The sequence below is a fragment of the Pelodiscus sinensis genome, chromosome 4 (assembly GCF_049634645.1).
Source record: "Pelodiscus sinensis isolate JC-2024 chromosome 4, ASM4963464v1, whole genome shotgun sequence".
Taxonomy (NCBI): Eukaryota; Metazoa; Chordata; order Testudines; family Trionychidae; genus Pelodiscus; species Pelodiscus sinensis.
The window spans coordinates 24,187,584-24,209,364 of NC_134714.1; the positions used below are offsets into that span (position 1 = coordinate 24,187,584).

General features: G+C 42.1%; 1 protein-coding gene across 9 annotated transcripts in view; it reads right to left on the minus strand.

Moving 5' to 3' along the window:
* EVL (Enah/Vasp-like) overlaps window positions 1-21,781 on the minus strand; it is a 209,899-nt gene that overhangs the window by 39,592 nt on the left and 148,526 nt on the right. The window contains exon 1 of one of the 9 annotated variants that reach the window (XM_075926580.1): window positions 8,902-9,621. The exons of the other annotated variants lie outside the window; for them this stretch is intronic. Within the exon in view, the coding sequence (XP_075782695.1) occupies window positions 8,902-8,974 (73 nt within the window). The 5' untranslated portion in view covers window positions 8,975-9,621. Of the gene's footprint in view, window positions 1-8,901; window positions 9,622-21,781 lie in introns of those variants that run through there. 9 annotated transcript variants of the gene reach the window in all.

Sequence of the window (21,781 nt, forward strand, 5' to 3'; positions counted from 1 at the left end):
CGTGGAGCGGCTTTTCTCAGCAGACACCTCAGCTTGAGAATAAAGGACTGAGGGAAGTGAGGTGTGGGAGAATAAAACTGAGCTCTGGAGAAATGTTTGGCTAGAGTTTCCCCTACAATATGTACCAGTTCTGACTTACATACAAATTCAACTTAAGAACAAACCTACAGTCCCTATCTTGTACGTAACCCGGGGACTGCCTGTATATTATTGTATTTGAGACCCACTGTATAGACACAGCCCTTTATGAAATGGGCCAGGGCCTGATCCTGTGCTCATAAAGGAGTAGGTCTACTGAAATAAAAGGGACTTACACCGGTATGTGGTAACAATATCTGGCCCCTGGTCTGCATAAGCTGTGAAACAGTGAGGCAACAGTGAGATGAAGGCAGAAAACACAGCATTCATGAAGAGGTGGAACTGGAGCATCCCAGGAGTATTATTTTGCTGTGGAAAGCCCTGAGCTAGAAACAAATAATTCAGCAACTGTTCAATTATGTTCTAATGAAATACAGGCTAATCCAGGCTTGCCACCTGCTATGGGAACACTGTGCAGCAAAACAACAGTTAGCAGCTCCTTCCCGCTAGGAAGAGAGGCTGAAACTTTGCTACATTTATAACATTTATATGCCCTTGTTTCCGGTTTTATGGAACATAACCGCCTCAATCAGTTAAATGTTACATTTATAGCAGGACCCTCAAAAGTTCCACAGAGAAGTTTATTAAACCATAGATTGTGAGTGCTTAGCCCACAGAAGACCTTCTTCTTTTAAAAAACAAAGCCACTCTGCTCTGGTTAATTAATTCTGGGGCTAGGGCTGCACTGGGTCTGGCTTCACAAACATCCACAGAAGGCAGCACAAGAATCTAGTAACATAAACCTACAGAGTTCAGAAATCATGAGCCAGGCCCCACAATCATGAAACTGGAGTAAAACTTGTGAGCTTTTTAAAAAAGAGTATTTTGATGGTTTGCATTTCTCTTTTGGCTTTTGAGCCTTTAAGGTTCATGTTATCCACGCAGCTTTCCTGCCATGAGGAATGCTAGAAACTTTTTTCTTAAATACAAGTTGAGTTTCTCCTGCATTTGATTTAAGAAAAACAATAAATATTGCAAAACGTGCAATTAAATCTAGAAAGCTGGCGACACTCAGTGCCTGGCCTTCCTTTCCTCTATATGTAGGACTGGTCCAATCAAAGCTCCCAAGGCATAGGTAAGTCTAGCACAAGACTTTCCAAAGTGGCTGAGGAGCAACAGAAGCTCGTGGCCCACATCCCATGGCACTGAGGCCCATGGAGCCTGCTCCATTCAGGGAAATGTACATCATGTCTTGGCTCAGCAACCACACTTTTCCCGAGCCGCAGGATTTGCCTCCCTGAGGCACAACAAATAGAGGAGTGTCAGCTGGGGAGGGCATCTCTGCCCCACCCCTCACTGAGGGCTGTCTTACAGACAGCTTGTGACCCTTAATGTTTTACTTAAATCATTTTGTTATGTAATTGCATAGACAAAGTGCATATGTGAAGTCTTTATTTTGCATTGGTAAGAATGGGCCAGACTGATGTAGTGTATAAATGGTGTTAAGAGGAGCAGCAGCAGCAGGAGTCAAATGGTCCAAAGTGGCTAAGAAAAGAAAACTGTAGTTACAGCCTAATTCTGCATCAGTAGCAGCTTTACCACTGGCTTCGATGAGTTCAGGGCCAAGCCCTGTGTGACTAACTTCCTCTTGTGTAACATAAATGTGACATGTGACAAATGTCAGCTGCAATAAAGTGGTGAGTGAGTGAGTGTGTAATTCTAATAAAGCCTATGGAGTTATACCAAGGACAGGCATTCAGAATTTATATTTTGGTTAATCTGCAGTTTATAAACACCAGTGATAGACCACCTCTCTAGGTCTGTTTAAGATACACTAAGATGTATAACACTTACAGAGAGAAGCATTGTGGGGCTATATTACCTATCAGAGGCACTGTGCTCTCGTGGATGGGGCACTGGCTTAGGAATCAGGAGACCAGCATGCTACTCATGGCTTACTCACTGGCCTCTCATGTGACCTTCTGTGAGTCACCCCACTTCTCTGAGCCTCCATTTCCCTTCCTAACCACTGTTGGTCTTGTCTACTGAAGCTGTAAACTCCTAAGGGCAGGACTAGTCTCAGAGGGTGCATCTACACTGCATCCTTAGCTCAAAATAAGCGATGCAATTTGAGCTATGCAAATTGCATATCTTATTTCAAGTTAATTTCAAAATAGCTTATTTCGTAATTTCAAAATAAACTGCTATTCCAAAATGCCCTTTAATCCTCGTGGAATGAGGTTTACAGGAATGTTGGAAAAGAGAGCACATTATATTTCAAAATAATGGGCTTGCTTAAAAGATGCGGAATAGCTATTTCAGGATACCGGAAGTATCCCAAAATAGCGCAACAGTATAGCCATACCCTTAGTGTGTACAATGAGGCCCAAGTTCAATACAAATACAATACTGCAATGCAAAATTAATAAGAGTGCAGTGAAAAAAGATACAGTTAACTTTCATTTGTGGAAAGACACTGGACAATTTCTGACCAGACTTTAATCATAATTCTGCATTAGGATCAGCGAACACAGATACCTGCCTAGACTCCTCCTGAAGTCAATGGACCATACTGACATGTGCAGAGATCTGAGCTAGTGCAGGAATATAGCCTTATATTGAAGTATATCCAGAAATTACACATGTAAAGTTGAGCGTGCCTTATAAGTGCACCATGAGCAAATTATTATTCCAAGATAAGAAAAAACAAACAGCTGCCGCTTATTTAAAAATAAAAATAGGAAAAAAGAATGCAAAGTTAGGATCCAGCTTATGCTGAAGTTAAAGGTAAAACTTCCATTGCTGTAATTGGAGACAGGAACTTCCCCTCACTATACATACATTCCGTAAATGGTTTGAATTTCTACAGCCAAATGGGCCACTCTCTCAACTCTCAATGAAGTCCAGAGGACTCAGAGCCCAAGCTCCCACCCAAGCCTGAACGTTTATATACTGCAATTTTATAGCCCTGAAGCTTGAGCCCTTTGCCCAAGACAGCTGACCCCTCTTTTATTGCAGTGTAGACAGAGTTACAGCTGGTATAGGTTACATAAGAGTTACAGCTGTATAAGACATTGTTGTGCATCATCCTTTGGCACTCTAATTTCATTGGTACATGAGCAATTGGATATTTTAATGCAGTAAATAAAAGAGGAAAGGAAGGAACAACCCAACGTGATTATAAGAGTTCTTATACACTCTACACTAATGATTTCTCCTTGTTTAACAGCCCTGGCCAATGTAAGGGTCCAGCTGATTCCATCAAATATTGTTAACAACTCAGCACTTTAGAACCAATCTACTGCAATCAGCAAAACAAAAGACAAGCAACCAATCAAATACAATTTAAAGCATATAAACTCTTAGCCATAGGAAGTGCAGAATGTTCCCATTTTAAAATGCACTTGGGTCAAACCTATACAATTTGAAGAAGTACCTCTCCCCCCTCCAGCAGCAGTTCACTTCAGAAAGAGGCATGCAAGGTACGGCAGATTGAAAAGATTTCATCACCTACAAGACATTCTGCAAAGGATGATGCAGTCACAGTGGCAGAGGCAGAAGCAATGACAAATCCATTCCCTGCTGACCATAGTATTGGCAGTGCCTGCTTTAGAACAATCCTCTATGCAACTTTCTCATGAGCAGCACTTACCTACAGGCCAGGTTACACCAAGTGTAATCAATACACCACTGTGTCAGGGAAGTGGGCCTCTCCATTTAAATATTTAATCAGAACGCCTTCCTAACCTATCAGAATGTTTGAATGCTAGACTTCATTGTCTGACATACTGTCTGGACAGTGAGAAGAAACACAGCTGAAATAGTACTGCAAAAACTGCATGCACTTGGACCACCTTGCTCCAAGCTTTATTGACTTATTCATGTGCAATTCATTTTAATAAATTAAGAGTTTGTGAACAAGAGAAGCCAAATATATACCGGTGAAAATGACCATGCACGTATGTGGTCAAACTTCCTTTGATATCACTCCACTGACCTCAGTGGCATTACACAAGGGACCACTAGTTTAACAGCTGCCATGCTGAATTTAGATTTAAATATGTATGGTTTAAAATCCCCATGTGATCTCTCTTTTGGTTCTTCTTTCATCATCCCTTCCATATGCCAGTGAGGCAGATCCCCCAGAAAGGATTCCTCTAGAAATTAATAGATCATTTGTGGGAGGAGGTTCTGCACAATATTTACTCTGAGTGGGTCTACACTGCACCTAGGAGTGAGCCTTACAGCCTGGGCAGGCAGACTTGTGCACTAAAAATAGCAGCATGGCCATGACTTCCCACCTGAGTCCCTGGGTCTGAGCTTGAGTGGCTACACTGGGGAAACACATGGAGGGGGGAAACGCGTGGAGACACTTGTCTCCCCAGAGCCCTGCCAGAGGGGTTGCCACCAGCCCACTAGGAGGATCTGAATACTGGCACTGGCTGTAAGGCAAATTGAGTTTGAAACCCCTGGAATATGGATTTATAGTGCCATACAGCAATTGCACTGAGTCACAAAAGCAAGATGGCTCCTCTATAAAGTGAGGAAACCCAAGAGAAAGAAGTAAGGACCCCTGAAAGCAGAGGGCAGGGAGACTCTGTGTTGGGAAAGAGCAAGTCTGCAACAATCAGTCCCCTTCCCTTTCGGTTTACGGTGAGCCAGTGTGTGTGCTTTGCTGGATCCTGCTCTTCTCTGAGTACCAGTGTTGCCTTCCTGAGTAATGGAAAGAAAGGCAGTTTTGAGGTGTGGCCGAGATATATTTCTACACCATTCAATCATTTAAATCTTGGAGGAATTATTGTTATCTGGCGGCAGATCCCTGTAATTAGTGCTAGTTGACACAGTGCATATAAACATGAAAACTCTATGCAACAGTTTTCATTCCCCAATGGTTTTTTTATTCTAGAGCTCCCCACAGACACCACCTTCTAGCACCAACATGATCCTAATGACAAGCTGCTCCTTCCCATTTTTTGTGTGCTCTTTGTATTATCTACCTGCTCCCGGCTTACCAATTATTGAGGGAACCTGAGGATTCTCCTTGAGTTCGTCCCTATAGTGCAAAAACTTCATCATTTTGGAAACCAAGCCCTTCTCTGAACCCAGCTGATTTATACTTGAGAAACAGCTGATGAGACCATTGCAGAGCCAACAGCATGAAAACACTATGTGGTGAAAAGCACTCCCAATGCTGTCGTCAGTGCAGGGGCAGACAAGTCAGCTAAGACAAGCGACAAAATGCTACGCCATTCTTGCGTCAAACATACCTTACAGCAAACCACACGAAGCAAGTGCAAGCCACAAACACTGTTTCCTACTCCTTGGCTTTGCCTACACTGCAAGTTTTTGCGGCACGGTTTTTTTGCACAAAACGGAAGCGGCTACACTGCTTCTTTTTGTGCAAAAATCCCTTACACAAAAAGAATTGGCAGAAAATATGCTAATGACATCGCAACTCATGCTAATGAGTCCCTTATTGGCATATTTTCTGCCACAAAAACTTGCAGTGTAGACAAAGCCCCAGTGAGTCTCTGGTGAAGGAAGAGTTAAGTTCATCTCCTGAGTCAACTTAACACATCTGAGATGCTCATAACTCTGGTGTTGTCAGTCTGTCACCCTGCCTGAACCGCAAAACATGTCCGCTTGTCCTACTTATCAAATGACCTGAAATTGAGCATAGTCATCTGCACTAACAGCTGGCTCACTGACGAGTAGAGGAGCTCCTATCTGCTTGCTGAACCACATCTGTGCAGGCAGTTCAGGCATGGGGCACAGAGAACATTTCAATGCAGAGCTGTGTTGTCAAATTTAGACAAGAATGGCCTAAAAATGTCTTTTTTTTCCCTCCAAATTTTGCATCCATTCCTCATTGCCCTGCATATTTATTTTTCTTCATGTATAACTTTTTAAACTAGATTTTGGAGAGCTGACATTTCAAAGGAGGAAAAAGTAATAAATGACCGCTTTATGCAAATGAAAATGAAGCTCGGGATGGTGCCTGTCATTTTTATTTCTCTTTATCCACAGTGTTGCATAAATAATAAAATTCCTTTCTTTCTCAGGAAGCATCCAAATTATTAACACAAGAAAAACTGTTAAAATCATCTCACTATCCCAACACCCACAAAGTTAGAGATATAAATTACAGTGACGGATGTTATGCTTTTTTTTAAGCCAACATCTGATCTTCAAACATAGCAAGTGCTTCTGAGACTGCTTTGATGTACACTGAATTATATCTTTTTATTGAGTTGATGTATAGTGATCCCCTTCACATTCAGGTATCTTTTTGCTAATGGATATTTATTTAGTCCTTATGCAGTGAAAAGTAAGATAAATATGTACTATAGCAGAAAGAGTTCTGGCTGGGACACTAACTTTAAATGACTTTTCCAGTTTCTTTCCGTAGGTAGAAAATTTTACATTTCCACTCCCATCATGGGCATCCACTGCTGGTGAAAATCAACACTGCTTCTTTGACCCACAGCATTGGGATTGCCAGGTGTCTGGTTTTGAACCAAACAGTCCAGTATTTGAGCTTTGTGTTCGGGAAACAAATTGAGAAAATATAAATGTCCAGTATTTTCTAAATAAGATAGAATGTAGATTGTGATGTAATGTCAAGCGTGTCCGGTATTTTTGTTGAAACCATCTGGCAACCCTACCCAGCAGAGCTTATTTGCAGCAGCTGAGGGACTGACTCCATGACTTTTTTTTAAAAATTTGCGTTGTTTTCTCTGCCCCCCCACCCCCACCCAGAAATGGCAAAGTGCTCAGCTTACAGATCCCTCAATATGTGCAGTTCAAATACACTGTATCAGGCACAGGCTCTGTTCACAAAGTGTTCAGTCCTACAAACAATGAACTCATGTGCTTGCCTATAATGGGACTTTGCACATACTTAGAGTTAATCAAATGTGTAAATGTTTGAAGACGCACTGTAGGTAAAGAGAAATAAGGCACTTCAATGTGGATTGGATGTATTTTCTTGAGATTTTTTTTTAACAGAACTTCCTGCTCTAGCTGCATACACATTTTACAATTCCATATGTGTTGTTGCATTATTTGGGGTTGGTTTTTTTTTTTACACTTTAAACACTAACAAATTATAATATGCAGAGCGTGGATATTTGAGAGAGAGAGGGAGGAATAGTTTTTTAGTTTTCCTCCACTCACAAGAAATAATTTAGTAACAAAGTTTGTTATACAATAAATAGCACAAAGTGACATACTTCTTCTTTTTTTTTTTTTTTTGCAAAAAGAGTGTTTAATGTATCTATCTACAGCTATATGCATATACTTAGCAAAACAAGCCAAATTCATTATTTTAATTCTCCTCCTATTCTTATAGTTTCGTGAAAGATGGTAGGCTGACAGCGCTGGAGACCAAAGTACTCTTTGCCCACAGAAACAGTATGATTTGGGCAGTTGCACAATATGCTTACACCTAGTGACCAACCCATGTGCCTTAATCTTTCCCTCTGAATGTGAGAAGCTAGGTCTATATGCAAACCGTCAGCCCTAGGTCGCTCTGCAGAGTTAACCACGAAGTGGCTTTGGGATGTATACATGGGCCCAGTAACAATGACTTTTGCTCACTACTGATCATGGCTGAAATCTGAACCAGAAAAGAAGAGCTCCATATTTCACTTCTAATACCCTGAACAATCTGCATTACATGCTATATGTGACCAGCTCTATACTAACAGTATAGCTTAGAGTATGTTACAACCATAAATGTATATCCTTTGCCTAAAAGGGTTTCTTTTAGTAGTGCATTCAACTCCCTGGAATGCTCGACAAGACAAGACATTTTTCTCCACTCAAGCTCATCTCCAGAAGAGGGTTTTGCCCACGAAAGCTCATGAAACTATATTTATATGTTAGTCTCTAAGGTGCCACAGGACTACTTGTTTTTAAAGTTACAGACTAACATGGCTACCCCTCTGAGGCTTTTTTACACTTCAGTGGTAAGGTGTTCTATCCCCCTGCTGACAGCTTTCAAGAAAGAATGGCTTCTATAAGTGCAAAATAAAATATGTAAAATTATACCTCTGCCTTCTTTTCCCCCGTTGATTAGTCCTAGAGTGGCTCCGTAAAGCTGTTTGGCATATCTATTATAAAAAAGTGGAGGTGACCAAAGAAGTCAGCTGAGATAGAAGCTACAGTAAAGCCTCTTGGTGTGGCTTTAAATCAGAGGACCCTTCAGGGAGCAGTCCATTTGCGTTGGGAAAGGCTGAATAATCGTCCATACCAGATTTAGATCAAACTGTCGATTTCATGTTATTCTTATTACTCAAGAGGTCAACCAATCAATCAATAAATAGTATTTTACAATCACAGCTAGTCTCAAAGGGCTGCGTTCTGGCCTCATTTACAGAGAAGCAAATCAAGAATAGTTCTACTAAGTCAATGCGGTTACTCCACTGTAAAAAACAATCCAAGAAGAACCAGAATCAAACTATGCAAAAACTGATGTAGAAGAGTGAAGAAAAATCATTCCAATCAGTACCACAGAATAACATTCTGTGGCTGCATTTAGCCTTAGTTAATTTCTTCCAAATAATGTGAAATAAATGTTCTATTTTTAAAAAAAAAAATACTAAATATCTGCTTTAACCAAGCAGCTACATAATATATTCCATTTATAAGTATTTTCTTATCTCATAAATAAAAATAATTAAAAATAAAAACAACAAAATCCATTGAAGGCTGTCTTGCTCGTCAGTTTTTGCAATGAAAAGTTCTGCCTGAAACACTGATGTCACGGTATGGCATTGACTGCCTTGCAATCATCTTAATTAACATTAAGATTCTACTTACCGTGCATACTCAGGCTGATTGTGGCCCATCTCACTCCGTTGAGATGACCCTGCCGAGCCCGACAGACTGGCATTTTAGAGAAATAAAATTATGTCCCAAGTTGCAATACAAAGAGAGACAGCTTAAACAATCCTTTGGACTGATTTCCACATTATACGTAGAGGATAATGTATCCAAATGATACATCAGGAAGAGTTTCGTAGTTAAACACTGACTGAATCAATCTCTCGTTATAATCAGGGAAATCCTGTGTGTAGAGAAACTCCCCAAGGAAAGGGGAAAAAACCCTTATCTGAAGTACAGTTACGCACCCTAAGAATCCTTGGGATATTTTTGACCTAAAGTCCTCCAATCAGAAACTCGGTGACAGTAAAAACGAATGCAAGCCCTTCTAGACCATATATGTAGTAGATTAGGCAGACTTTGAAGAGACTGAAACAGGAGATGAGTCTTCGAGATCAGTCCTGGCCTACCCATAACCAGCATCGCATGTCACTTGTCAATGTGATATACAGTAGGGTTAAAAGGTCCTGTCTGAGTCAGGGTAAGGAGAAAAAATACGTGTTAACTACAAGAAGTGAAATAGCAGTGTGCCCGTGGTAACACTAGTTTCAATTAAAACAGAGCAACACTAAAATGAAACACTAACTGCAAAGGTTTATTCTAAATATTCTGAATCTAAATATTATTTAGCATCTGATCTATAGAAACCAATACAAAAGAGCTCCCTGAGAATCTCCAGCGAGTTTCTTAGGAAAAAACAAAACAACTGTCTGACATTATTTTGAAACCAGAAGTCTTTTGTACAACAATATACAGTGAACTGTAATAACACAGTTAATTTCTTTTAGCAAATTGATTCTTAAATTCACTATCAGAGGGGTAGCCGTGTTAGTCTGAATCTGCAAAAGTGACGAGGAGTCCTGTGATACCTTATAGACTAACAGATTTATTAGTGCATAAGCTTTCGTGGGCAAAGACCCATTTGCATCTGACAAAGTGGGTCTTTGCCCATGAAAGCTTAAATTCACTAATGCATTTAGGGCTATTTTCTGAATTCAGTGGCTGGATTGGGCTTTTTAATTCTTTAGTGACTAGCATTCATTGAAGAGTTTTTTTTTAAACCATTTTTAGAGGAATGTTAGTACAAATCACAAAAATTTAAAAAACAAACAAAAAAAATCTGGCATTACTACAAGAATAACATAGCCCTTCTAAACCCACATCAGAGGCACAGCAAGGTCACTGGATACTTTTGCCTTGTTTTTTAATACAACACACTTTTAAAAGAAAATTAATACTAAAGTTGGGGAAATAGTTTTAAATCTATCATTCATTCAGCGAGTTTAATATTTTTCTGTGTGCAAACTGTCTGAGAGCAAATTATTTTTTTATACTAACTTGTTACTGAATTTTTTTCACTGAAGGGTTTTTGCAAACAAATGATCTTTAACCAGTTCTTGCTCTGGAACTTGTATGTGAATAGTTCACTGAAAATATCTGATCTGAGCTGTTTTGATTAGACACATAGAAACATACCATGTGACCTGTTCCATGATTAGACCAGCATAATTCTTGGCATGAGAATTCCGATAGGAATACTTGTCATTACCAATTCTAAGTTTGCTTTCTGCAAACATTCTGCAATTTTTACTTAAAGCTCACTCCTCAGCAAATACACCTGAAAGCAAACTCATTTACTAGACTACACATAGCAGGGAAGCACAACAAGGGAAATGACTAGAGTTGAACCAAAGTTCACTTAAAAATCTGAATGAATATTCACAGGATAGTTAAGCAACATTTGTTCAGTTGTAATCCAAAGATTTACTTTCACTAGTAAAACATCATAATGCTAATTAACAGCATGTGATGTGATGTGATGTGAAGTTTCAGGATTGCACTGTTTAGAGACTGGTAAACAGATACATTACCTTTCATTACCAGGGCAAGGGTTCAAATATGACACAGGTCAGTAGCAGGATGATAACACTGTTATTGGCTCTAACAACAACAGAGGTACTGACTACAGGTCAATTTGTTTTACAGGTACTCACTCTCCTCCTTCTTCCCCCTGCCATCTTTTGCTCAGCAGAATTGCTAATAAAAGACAATATTGCACGGATAGTATTCTGCTTCCAATCACATATTTATGTCATTATTATTCAGTTAATCTGTTCAGTATTGTGATCATTCTTAAACAATAGGAGCTAAACTTTGTTTTTCTTTGCAGTAACTCTGTGTTTCTTCAATACAATACAATACAAAGATATTTTTATACATTCACAGAAGGGATGTGAAAGACTAGTCAAATAACCTATAAGCAAATGCTGATCAGATAGGCAACACACTAGTCTACTAATCGCTCTCCCCCTTCTTGCTGCCTCTATCAAAAGAGGCAGCATGGGGGAGGGGGAGGAGGGAAGAAGGGGATGCTTCAAAGTGGCAGCATTGCGTGGAACCCGAGGCCAGACCCTGGGCTCCACATTGCACTGCCGCTTTGAAACACTGCGTGTAGCCTGGGGCCAGCTGGAACCTTCCCAGCTGGCCCCGGGCTACATGTGGTGTTTCAAAGCGGCAGTGCCATGTAGCGCCTGGTGTCAGCTGGGGACCGCCCCCTGCTGGCCCCGGGCTCGTTGTGCTGCCACTTTGAAACACCGCATGGAGCCTGACGCTGGGCTCCACGTGGAACCTGCCACTTTGAAACAATGCAGAGAGCACAGGAGCCAGCAGGGGACTGCTTGAGTCCCCCTCTGGCCCTGTGCTCCCCGCAGTGCTTTCGCCTTTGAAGTATAGCAACAGCCCCAGGGCTGTTGCTACATTTAAAAGTCAGAGGCGCCCTTTCTTACTAATCAAATAGTTGATGCGACTTGCATCGACTATTTGATTACCCAATTAATCTAAATTAAACATCCCTAATTCACAGTGACTCTATAGTGCCAGCGTCCCGTGTCCTAGCATCTTAAAAGGGAAAGGCCTCAAGAATTTTTCCCTGGTGATAGTGCCTCTAAAGATTCAACTGTGAGGAAGAGAGGATAGTAACGGGGCAAGATTGGGAGGGAGAATCTATCCTTAGTCAGAAATGGGATTAGCAGTGGGATGCAGCAAATAAGGGGGAGGAAATTTGGTACTATTAGGACAGGGGTGGGCAATAATTTTTAAAGGGGGGATATTACTGAAGTGGCCGCAGGCCGCCCCGGAAGGGGAAGGGCCTTGGGTGGAAGGGGTGGGCCAGGAGACTTCTCCTGCTCCCCTCACCCAGAGAAAATCACCAGCTGTTTTAAAACAGCCGGCATTGCTTTCTAGCCACCGCGTGCCCTTGGCGGGGGGTGAAGAGACATTGCACAGGGGGAGTGCGTGGGGGTGGGGAGAGTGGCAGGGTGGCTGCTGGCTGGATCCACCAGCTTAGGGGGCTGGATCTGGCCCACAAAAGCCCCTTTGCCCACCTCTGTATTAGGAGAGGAAAAAGAGGCCATGTGATAGGGCATCTCCCATCTGGCTCAGGGAAAGCAGTAGCCAGAGATGGAGTATGTCTACACTACCCCACTAGTTCGAACTAGGAGGGTAATGTAGGCATACCGCACTTGCAAATGAAGCCCGGGAAATTCAAATCCCGGGCTTCATTTGCAAGTGCGGTATGCCTACATTACCCTCCTAGTTCGAACTAGCGGGGTAGTGTAGACATACCCATGGAGAGTAGGGAGCAACCAGGGCCTCTTTCTCTGGCTGACTTGAATGATATGGAGTGGGCCGGGTTTCTTTCATCTGGATAAGGAAGGAGTGTGGTGGTGCGGGGGGGAGGAGAGTTGGAGGAGAGTTGGCAGCAGATTTCTCTCGTATCTTGACCCAAACAGAGAATCTGACTGGGCTGGACAGGAGGAAGGCAGGTTTTTCAGGCCTACCTACGCTGTTCAATCCAAATTGTGCTCATAGCCCTTACTATTTGCTATTAAGGAACATTCACTCCTTTAACACAGAGTCTGCAAACCTAGCACAGTTTGACTCCTGCCATATCATCACTGTTTATTGTCCCCAATGCAAATCACTTCAGTTACCTGCTGCCATTCAAATCTTAGTAACAATACATAGAGGCTGGGTAATAAGACCTAGAACAGTAACAGCCTTGCATGCACATCTTATAAGGGAAGTAAGTAAGAAAAGCAAATATGAGCAGTAAGAAAAGCAAATATGGTAGGCGACCAGCTTGGCTTAGTAGTGAAATCCTTGGCAAGCTTAAACACAAAAAGGAAGCTTACAAAAAGAGGAAACTTGGACAGATGACTAGAGAGGTGTATATATATATATATATTGCCCGAACGTGCAGAGGGGGAATCAGGAAGGTCAAAGCGTAATTGGAATTATAGCTAGTAAGGGATGTGAAGGGAAACAGGAAAGGTTTCTACAGGCATGTTAGCAATAAGAAGGTGGTCTCGGATGGTGTGGGACGCTTACTGGACAAGCAAGGTAACCTAGTGACAGATGATGTGGGAATAGCTTAAGTATTCAGTGCTTTTTTTTTGCCTCTGTCTTTACAGACAAGGTCAGCTCCCAGACTACAGCACCAGGCAACACGGTATGGGAAGGAGGTGGGCAGCCCTCGGTGGAGAAAGAACAGGTTAAGAACTATTTAGAAAAGCTGGACATACAGAATTCCATGGGATTGGATATAATGCATCCGAGGGCGCTAAGGGAGTTCGCAGATGTCATTTCAGAGCCATTGGTCATTATTTTTGAAAACTCATGGAGATCAGGGGAGGTCCCGGACGGTTGGGAAAAGGCAAACGTAGGGCCCGTCTTTTACAATGAATGAGTTAACAGTATTAAGGATCTTCCCATTTTTCAGTAAGAATTACTAGACGTTTATTTCCAAACAAGCAGTCCGTGTGAAATGGGCATGTGTTCCTTATACAGAGCTAGTGTGACATCTATTTATATTAGGGATGTTAGTGAGTAGTTGAGTACCCGATAAGCATATGCTTATTGGGTATTTGAGTGGCGTATCGACTACTCGCTCCCCCCGCTTTGCTGCCACTATGAGGCAGCAAGGAAGGAAGGGAAGAAACAGAGGGATCTCAGCACATAAAGTGGCAGTTAGCCACTTAAGTCCAACATTTAGACACCACTGACATTCTCAAAGTCCCCACTCAGAGGCTGCCTAACCCTAATTTCCCTAGGTAACTAAGTTTCTGCAGTCCCCATGGCACTTAAGGGTACGTCTAGACTACATGCCTCTGGCGACAGAGGAATGTAGATTAGACTACCCGGCATAGGAAAATGAAGCGGCTATTTAAATAATCACCGCTTCATTTAAATGTAAATGGCTGCCGCGCTGAGCTGATCAGCTGTTTGTCGGCTCAGCGCGGTAGTCTGGATGCTCCGCGGTCGACATCAAAGGCATTTGTCGACCTCCCAGGTATACCTCCTGGGATGGGGCATACCTGGGAGGTCGACAAATGCCTTTGATGTCGACCACAGAGCGTCCGCTCAGCGCGGCAGCCATTTACATTTAAATGAAGCAGCGATTATTTAAAGGCAGAGGCATGTAGTCTAGACATACCCTGAGTTCCTGCTGTGACACGCGCAAAAGCACGATGCCACCAAACAGTGCAGCACCACTAGCTCATGCTTAAGACCTGGAAAGATTCAACAAACTAGGCATTCCCCACCTCTCTTGCCTGAGAGACTTGATCTAGGCATGTGGGTGGGAAGATGGAGATGGGGAAAAGAGAGAGAGAGAGAGTAAATGTGTATGTGTGTTTGTGACCAATAGCTCAGGGTTTAGAGCATTCACCCACTGTGTTAGACAGCCAGGTCAGAATTTCTGTTCTGTCTAATTTGGACCTAAACTGAGATCTGTCAACAGGTTATTGGGTATTCTGGAGTGGCTCTTGCGTGTAAAATCTGTCCACTTTATATAAACGATCATCGGGCCAAAGAGAGCATGTGAGGATAACTCTCTAGCTTGCTGGTTAAGGCACGTGGCTAGGTGGAGGGAAAGTCTAGTCTCGCCCCCAATAAATATTTATATACACTAAAACAGCTTTAAAACAGGTGAGTCTGAGAGGCTTGCCTCAGAATACCTAACCACTTGGTGGGTGGGTGGTAGATCTAGACCCGACTGAAGAAAAGTGACTGAATCCTAATTGCAGATGATAAAAATAAAGTAAATGTCATGAAATACAAGAGAGGGAATGGTGATTTTCATTATGCAGTGTGAAGGCAGATAATGTTTGTTGTGAAAATTCCTATTTATGGAACTGGAGTTATCTCATGAGCCATAATCAAATCTTATCTTTAAAAATTACCTTTAATAACAATGAGGTCACTCATTAAAGCAGGGTACTGTTAAGGCAAGAGTCACTAGGTGGCACTATTACACAAATTCAAAGGTTTTTTTTTTTTTTTTTTTTTTTATAAAGCTTGTGTCTGTCCAGACTTTTCAGAAAACATGCAGTTCTACCCACATCCCCTTGGACAGAGTCTTCTAGCAAGAAGGAACTGAATGGGAAGAGAGTTGCAATGGACTACATAGATATAGAGCATCATGACAGCACCACTCCAGGGGGCTCCACAACTGACTGACTGGTACTGCTAGGGGAAAAAAATCTTCTGACGACTGGGCAAACACACCTACTTGGAATTGTCATCAACAATTACTTGAAGAAGAATATTATATAGACCATCCCTGACCCACCTGCTCTTAAAAATCTCTAATGCAGAGATTCCACAATCTCCCTAGGCAATTTATTCCAATGCACAACTACCCTGATGGTTTGGAAAATTTTCCTAATGTCCAATCTAAACTACCTAAACTATCATCTAAGGGTATGTCTACACTAGCCCCCTAGTTCGAACCAGGGAGGCTAATGCAGGCATTCGAAGTTGCAATCAAGTCCAGGATTTAAATATCCCGCGCTTGATTTGCATCTCCCCGGACGGTCACCATTTTTTGAAATTTACAAGTTCAGACTAACTGCCCGTGTCTACACGCGGCAGGGACCCGGTAGTTCGAAATAAAGCCATAGTTCGAACTACCTGTTATTCCTCCTGGAATGAGGTTTAACAGGTAGTTCAAACTAGGGCTTTAATTCGAACTACTGGGTCCCTGCCGTGTGTAGATGCGGGCAGTTAGTCCAGACTTGTAAATTTCAAAAAATGGCGACCGGCCGGGAAGATGCAAATCAAGCACGGGATATTTAAATCCCGGGTTTGATTTGCAACTTCGAATGCCTACATTAGCCTCCCTAGTTCGAACTAGGGGGCTAGTGTAGACATACCCTAAACTACCAAAGATCTTGGAGTCATTGTGGATAGTTCTTTGAAAACATCCACTCAGTGTGCAGTGGCAGTCAAAAAAGCAAACAGAATGTTAGGAGTCATTAAAAAAAAGGACAGAGTATAAGGCAAAGTTTCTTATTGCCTATATATAATACCATGGTACGCCCATATCTTGAATACTGCATACAGATGTGGTCGCCTCATCTCAAAAAAGATATGTTAGCAATGGAAAAGGTTCAGAAAAGGGCAACAAAAATGATAAGGGGTTTGGAACAGGTCCCAAATGAACAGAGATTAAAAAGACTTGGATTTTTCAGTTTACAAAAGAGGAGACTAAGGTGGGATATGACAGAGGTTTATAAAATCATGACTGGTGTAGAAAAGTGAATAAGGAAAATTTATTTACTTATTCCCACAATATAAGAACTAAGGGTCACCAAATGAAATTAATAGACAACAGGTCTAAAACAAACAAAAGGAAGTTTTTCTTCACCCAGCGCACAGTCAACCTATGGAACTCCTTGCCAGAGGATGTGGTGAAGGCTAGAAGTTTAACGGGGTTCAAAAAGAGCTAGATAGATTCATGGAGGTTAAGTCCATCAATGGCTATTAGCCTAGATGGGTAGGAATGGTGTCCTTAGCCTCTGTTTCTCTGGAGGTGGGTGACAGGGGAGGGATCACGTGAGGATTACCTGTTGTGATCCCTTCCTCTGGGGCATCTGGTATTAGCCACTGTTGGCAGACAGGATACTGGGCTAGATGGATCTTTGTTCTGACCCAGTATGACCGTTCCTATGTACCTTCGCTGCAATTTAAGCCCATTACTACTTGTCCTGTCTTCACAGGTTAACAAGAACAATTTTTCTCCCTCCTTCTTATGGCAACCTTTTATGTAGTTGAAAACATATCATGTCCCCTCAGTCTTCTCTTCTTCAGACTACACAAACCCCATTTTTTCAATCTTCCCTTATGGGGCATATTTTCTAGACCTTTAATCATTTTTGTTGCTCTCCTTTGGACTTCAATTTGTCCACATCTTTCTTGAAGTATGGTGTCTGGAACCAGGCACAGTACTTCAGTTGAGGCTTTATTAGCAAGGAGTAGAGCAGAATTACTTCTCATGTCTTGCTTACAACACTCCTAGCTAATATATCCCAGAATGCTTTTTGCTTTTTTTGCTACAGTGTTAAATTGTTTACTCATATTTAGCATGTGATTTACTATGACTTCCAGATCCCTTTCTGCAATACAACTTCCTAGGCAGTCATTTCCCATTCTTCACTTGTGCAACTGTTTGTTCCTTCCTAAATTGAGTACTTTGTATTTGTCCTTATTGAATTTAATCTTATTTTAATCTAATCTCATTTCTTCAGTTTGTCCAAATCACTTTGAATTTTAATTGTATCCTACAACATACTTGCAACCCCTCACAACTTGGGATCATCCACTAACTTTATAAGAGTACTTTCTATGTCGTTATTTAAATATTGAATAGAACCGGACCTAGAACTGGTATGTGGCCCCCTCTTGATTATGCCTTTCCAACTTGACTGGTCACTACTGATAATTACTCTCTGGAAACAGTTTTCCAAACTGTTATGTACCCATTTTACAGTAGCTCCATCTAGATTGTATCTCCCTAGTTTGTTTCTGAATAGGTCATGTGAGACAGTATCAAAGTCCTTACAGAAGTCAAGAAATAGCACACCTACTGCTTCCCCTATCCACAAGGCTTGTTACCTTGTCAAAGAACACTATTAGATTGGTCTGACTATTCATTCTTGACAAATCCAGGCTCACTGTTATTTATCACCTTATTAACTTCCAGATGTTTGTGAGCTGGTTGCTTAATTATTTACTCCCTTAACTTTTCTAGGTTCTGAAGTTAAGCATTGGATGGAAAGCAGCCAATGGGAGCTGTGAGAGTGGTGCTTGCAGGTGTGGGCAGTGTGCAAAGACCCGCTGCCCCTCTCCCCCTAAGGGGTGTGCAGAGACACACTTGGCAGCAGCAGCTGGCAGCTTTGAGAGGCATGGGACCATATGGCATGCAGGCAGCCTGCCTGCCTGCCTGAGCAACCCCACTGTGCCACCGAAAAGGGCCCCAGCCTACACCTGGCATCCCTTTCTGCACCCCAACTCTCTGCCCCAAGTCAGAACTCCCTCCTGCAGCTAAAAACTCTTCCCAGGCCTTGCACTCCTCTTACACCTCTGTCCAGGTTACAACCTCTTCCAGCATCCAAACTCCATCCCACACACCACATCCCCTCCATTAATATACCAGAGAAGTGTAGCCCATGACCACTTACCAACATTCTTTTAGTGGACCCCTGCAAATTTTTTTGCCCACTGTTGATTGAGGATCATGTCAATGGAAAAAATAGACAGCAAGTAATTGTCTATAAATATCAGGAATTTTAGTGTCCATATGTAACTACACATATGCCCTTGAATCATGTTTGATGCATCTACTGTGTAATGTACAAGGGCTTGGTATTCATCCACAAGGCTTATTCAGAAGAGGAATGAAATACTTGTAGACAAGTCCACAACCTGACCAGATATAAAGAGACTAGGGTATAGCCAGTCTGATCAAGAAATCACAGCTAGGCTGGTGTCCATCAGTCAAAGGTGGCCATGAGGTGGTCATCAGTGAGCAGGGACTGGCATCACTAGAGCTGGGATTGACAAGCAAGAGTCAGAGTCAGACAGGGGACAGCGATCAGAATAGCTTCCAGGTTGGATCCAGGAGCCAATGTCAGGTTGGGGTCAGGCACAGAAGACCACAAAAATAGGTGCAGACTTGGGTCACAGCAAGGCAGAAACCCACGGCCCAGACAACTTCCTGGGCCACCCTCCAAGGTTAAATAAGGCACTCGGGCAGTCAAAAGGCTGCAGGGTGCTGTCACTCTGGAACTTTGGGAGGTGGTTCCTGCAGTGCTTTACCTCCAAAGTGCTCCTTGGAGGTGACACTACAGGTAAGTTTACACTGGAAGAAATACTCTGAAATAGCTTATTTTGAAATACCACATCTACACTACAGGGAAACCTCACAATTAGTCCGAGGCAGGCTTCCCTAATGTGGATGTGCTACCTCGATTTAGAGCCCCAGGAGGCACTGGGGAGTAATTAGTCTGAATGGCCTTGGGAGGAGCTATTTCAAAATAGCAATAGGGGACCATCCACACTACATCCATTCTGAAATAGCTATTTCTGAATAGGTGTTATTCCTCATGGAATGAGGTTTACAGAAGTTGGAATAAGCCCTCCGTTATTTTGAATTTATTTCAAAATAATGGAATTGCTGTGTAGATGCTTGCATTTTGGAATAATGCTGCTGCGTAGACACACCCTACATGGCCTCCTAATGGAAGGCAGAAACTAACCCAGGCTCTACGGACCTGGGTTCTAATCCCATGGACCCTTTTACACTAACGGCACAAGCAAAGACGCAAAAACACCTTCCCATGTTTGAGTAAATTCTTAAGAAAACTGGAATGTGCAAGTAGATTGGCTACTAGACAGGTTTTATGGACATGAGCTGCACTGATGTAAGATGAGTCCAACAAGCTAATCACTTAGGATTTATTTCTACACTGTTGAATTTGTTTAGATGTTTTTGTCAGTAAATTATGTACAAGAATGCTTTCCTTGCACATTAGGCCTTGCTGGACAGAAAAACAAACAGTATAATTCAATGCACAGTAAATTCAAGAACTATTTAGAAACATAGTAACATTGAAACATTTCACCTGAACAAATCAATATGCTAGAAGACAATGGTATGTTGTAATAGAAGTCCCAATAGCATTGAAAGAAGCCATAGTACAAACTAAGGAACAGGCTGAATGCTGCCCATTCATTCCCTTAGGGGTGCTCAGGGATGATGTTCCAACACATGACAGTGGAGTAACAATGTCTTCTGCTCCACATCTTGGAAAGCTTACACCTGCATTCTGGATCTGAACTGAAGCGCTGCACTCTGTCTCCAGAACAGGCCAAACCCAAATCCTGAATTTGAACATTTTAGGAAAGTTCAGATAACCATCACTGCCGATCAAAATATCTGAATTTTGAGCCCATCTCTAGCAGTAATCTACTGAACCTGTCCCGGAGCTTCAGCATACCCCTTTGTGCATGTGAGAAGACAGTATGTGCTAGGATGACCTTATCTCCCATTTTGGCTGAGATAGTCCCTTTGTTATGCCTGTCCAATGTCTCCCAACTCCCTCCCCCCTTCCTCCCGCAACCTCCTGCAAAGGAGACATTTGTCCCATTTGCTCTTGCTGACTTCAACAGCTGGCAAAAGCAAACAGGACAAATACTCACTTTGGTTTTTTTTTAAGTGTGTGTTTGCAATGCAGAGGGGGCAAGTGGAGATGCCAGGCCCCACACAGGGAGGGGGCCAGGATGGGGAAGAAATCAGCATTCCAGCATGTGGGGCTCCCACCCGGCTTGAGCAACAGCCTCCTGCAGGGGCTTCTTAGGGTTCCAGCAATAGGTAAGAGCCTGCCAGAGTGGTGGGCACAGGGTTCCAGGAGCTGCCCACAACATCGGAAGGGTCCTCAAGCAAGTGGCTGGGGTGTTTCATTTTGTCTGTGGGAAATATGGTCACCCTAGAACCTGCAGTTTATGAACATGTGCAGAACTGCTCATTAAAACACTGACACATCCGCTCCTTTCCACATACCTCTTCCCCACTAGCGATTCAAATAGCTTTTAAAGGAGAGTGGGATCAGGACAACAAATCAAAACATTTCAAGTTTGCGCTCTTTTCTGCATCTCCCAATGTGTTTGATATATGCTCATTTCTCGACTCAGTGACTTTATATTTGTATGCTACACACACTAAAATCTGTATTGTCCATGCAAGCATTATTAATAATACAACATACAGCTCTTACTGCAAACCATTTAAAATTATTCTTAGCAAATTGCTTTGCTAACACAATATCACAAGACACTCTATGAAAGCAAGAAAAATGCATCCCCATGGAGTCCCATGATATTTCAAGAACTAGCACATATAAAAAGTCAGGCTCCCTTGTCTTGTATTCCCTCCTGTTCCAACTCAGGAAGCACATCACCTTCATTTGAGTTTCCTTATGATTTTTATATCAGAGCTATTGGGTTTTTCCCTCCATCACTTGTTAATGGGGGCTTGTTTTCTGAAAGCATCATTAACCAGCTGCTGTCAGTTTCCTCACAGGAGCTTTCTGCCAGTTTGCAGAATGCCACCAGGGGCCTCAGGTAAGTGAAATCCACCAAGTCCCTTGGTTCTCTTTGTTCTCCCTGGAGCCCTGCACAAAACCAGAGTAAAAGGACCACGTGCACATAAATGCGCTGGTGGGGCAAGAATCCACTGTCAAACCTAAAGGCAGGGCAGCTGCACAGCCTGTTACAATATGTACTCCAGGGGGAATTCTGTTTTAAAAATTTAAAAATTCTGCACCAAAAAATTAAAAACTCTGAAAACAATATTTTAAAAATCTGAAAAATTCTGCATATTTGTCAAAACAATACAATAAAATCTTACCCATTTCAATTATTTTGGTAATTTATTTCAAAATAACTGTCACCAAGTATGTCTAACAATACAGACAAC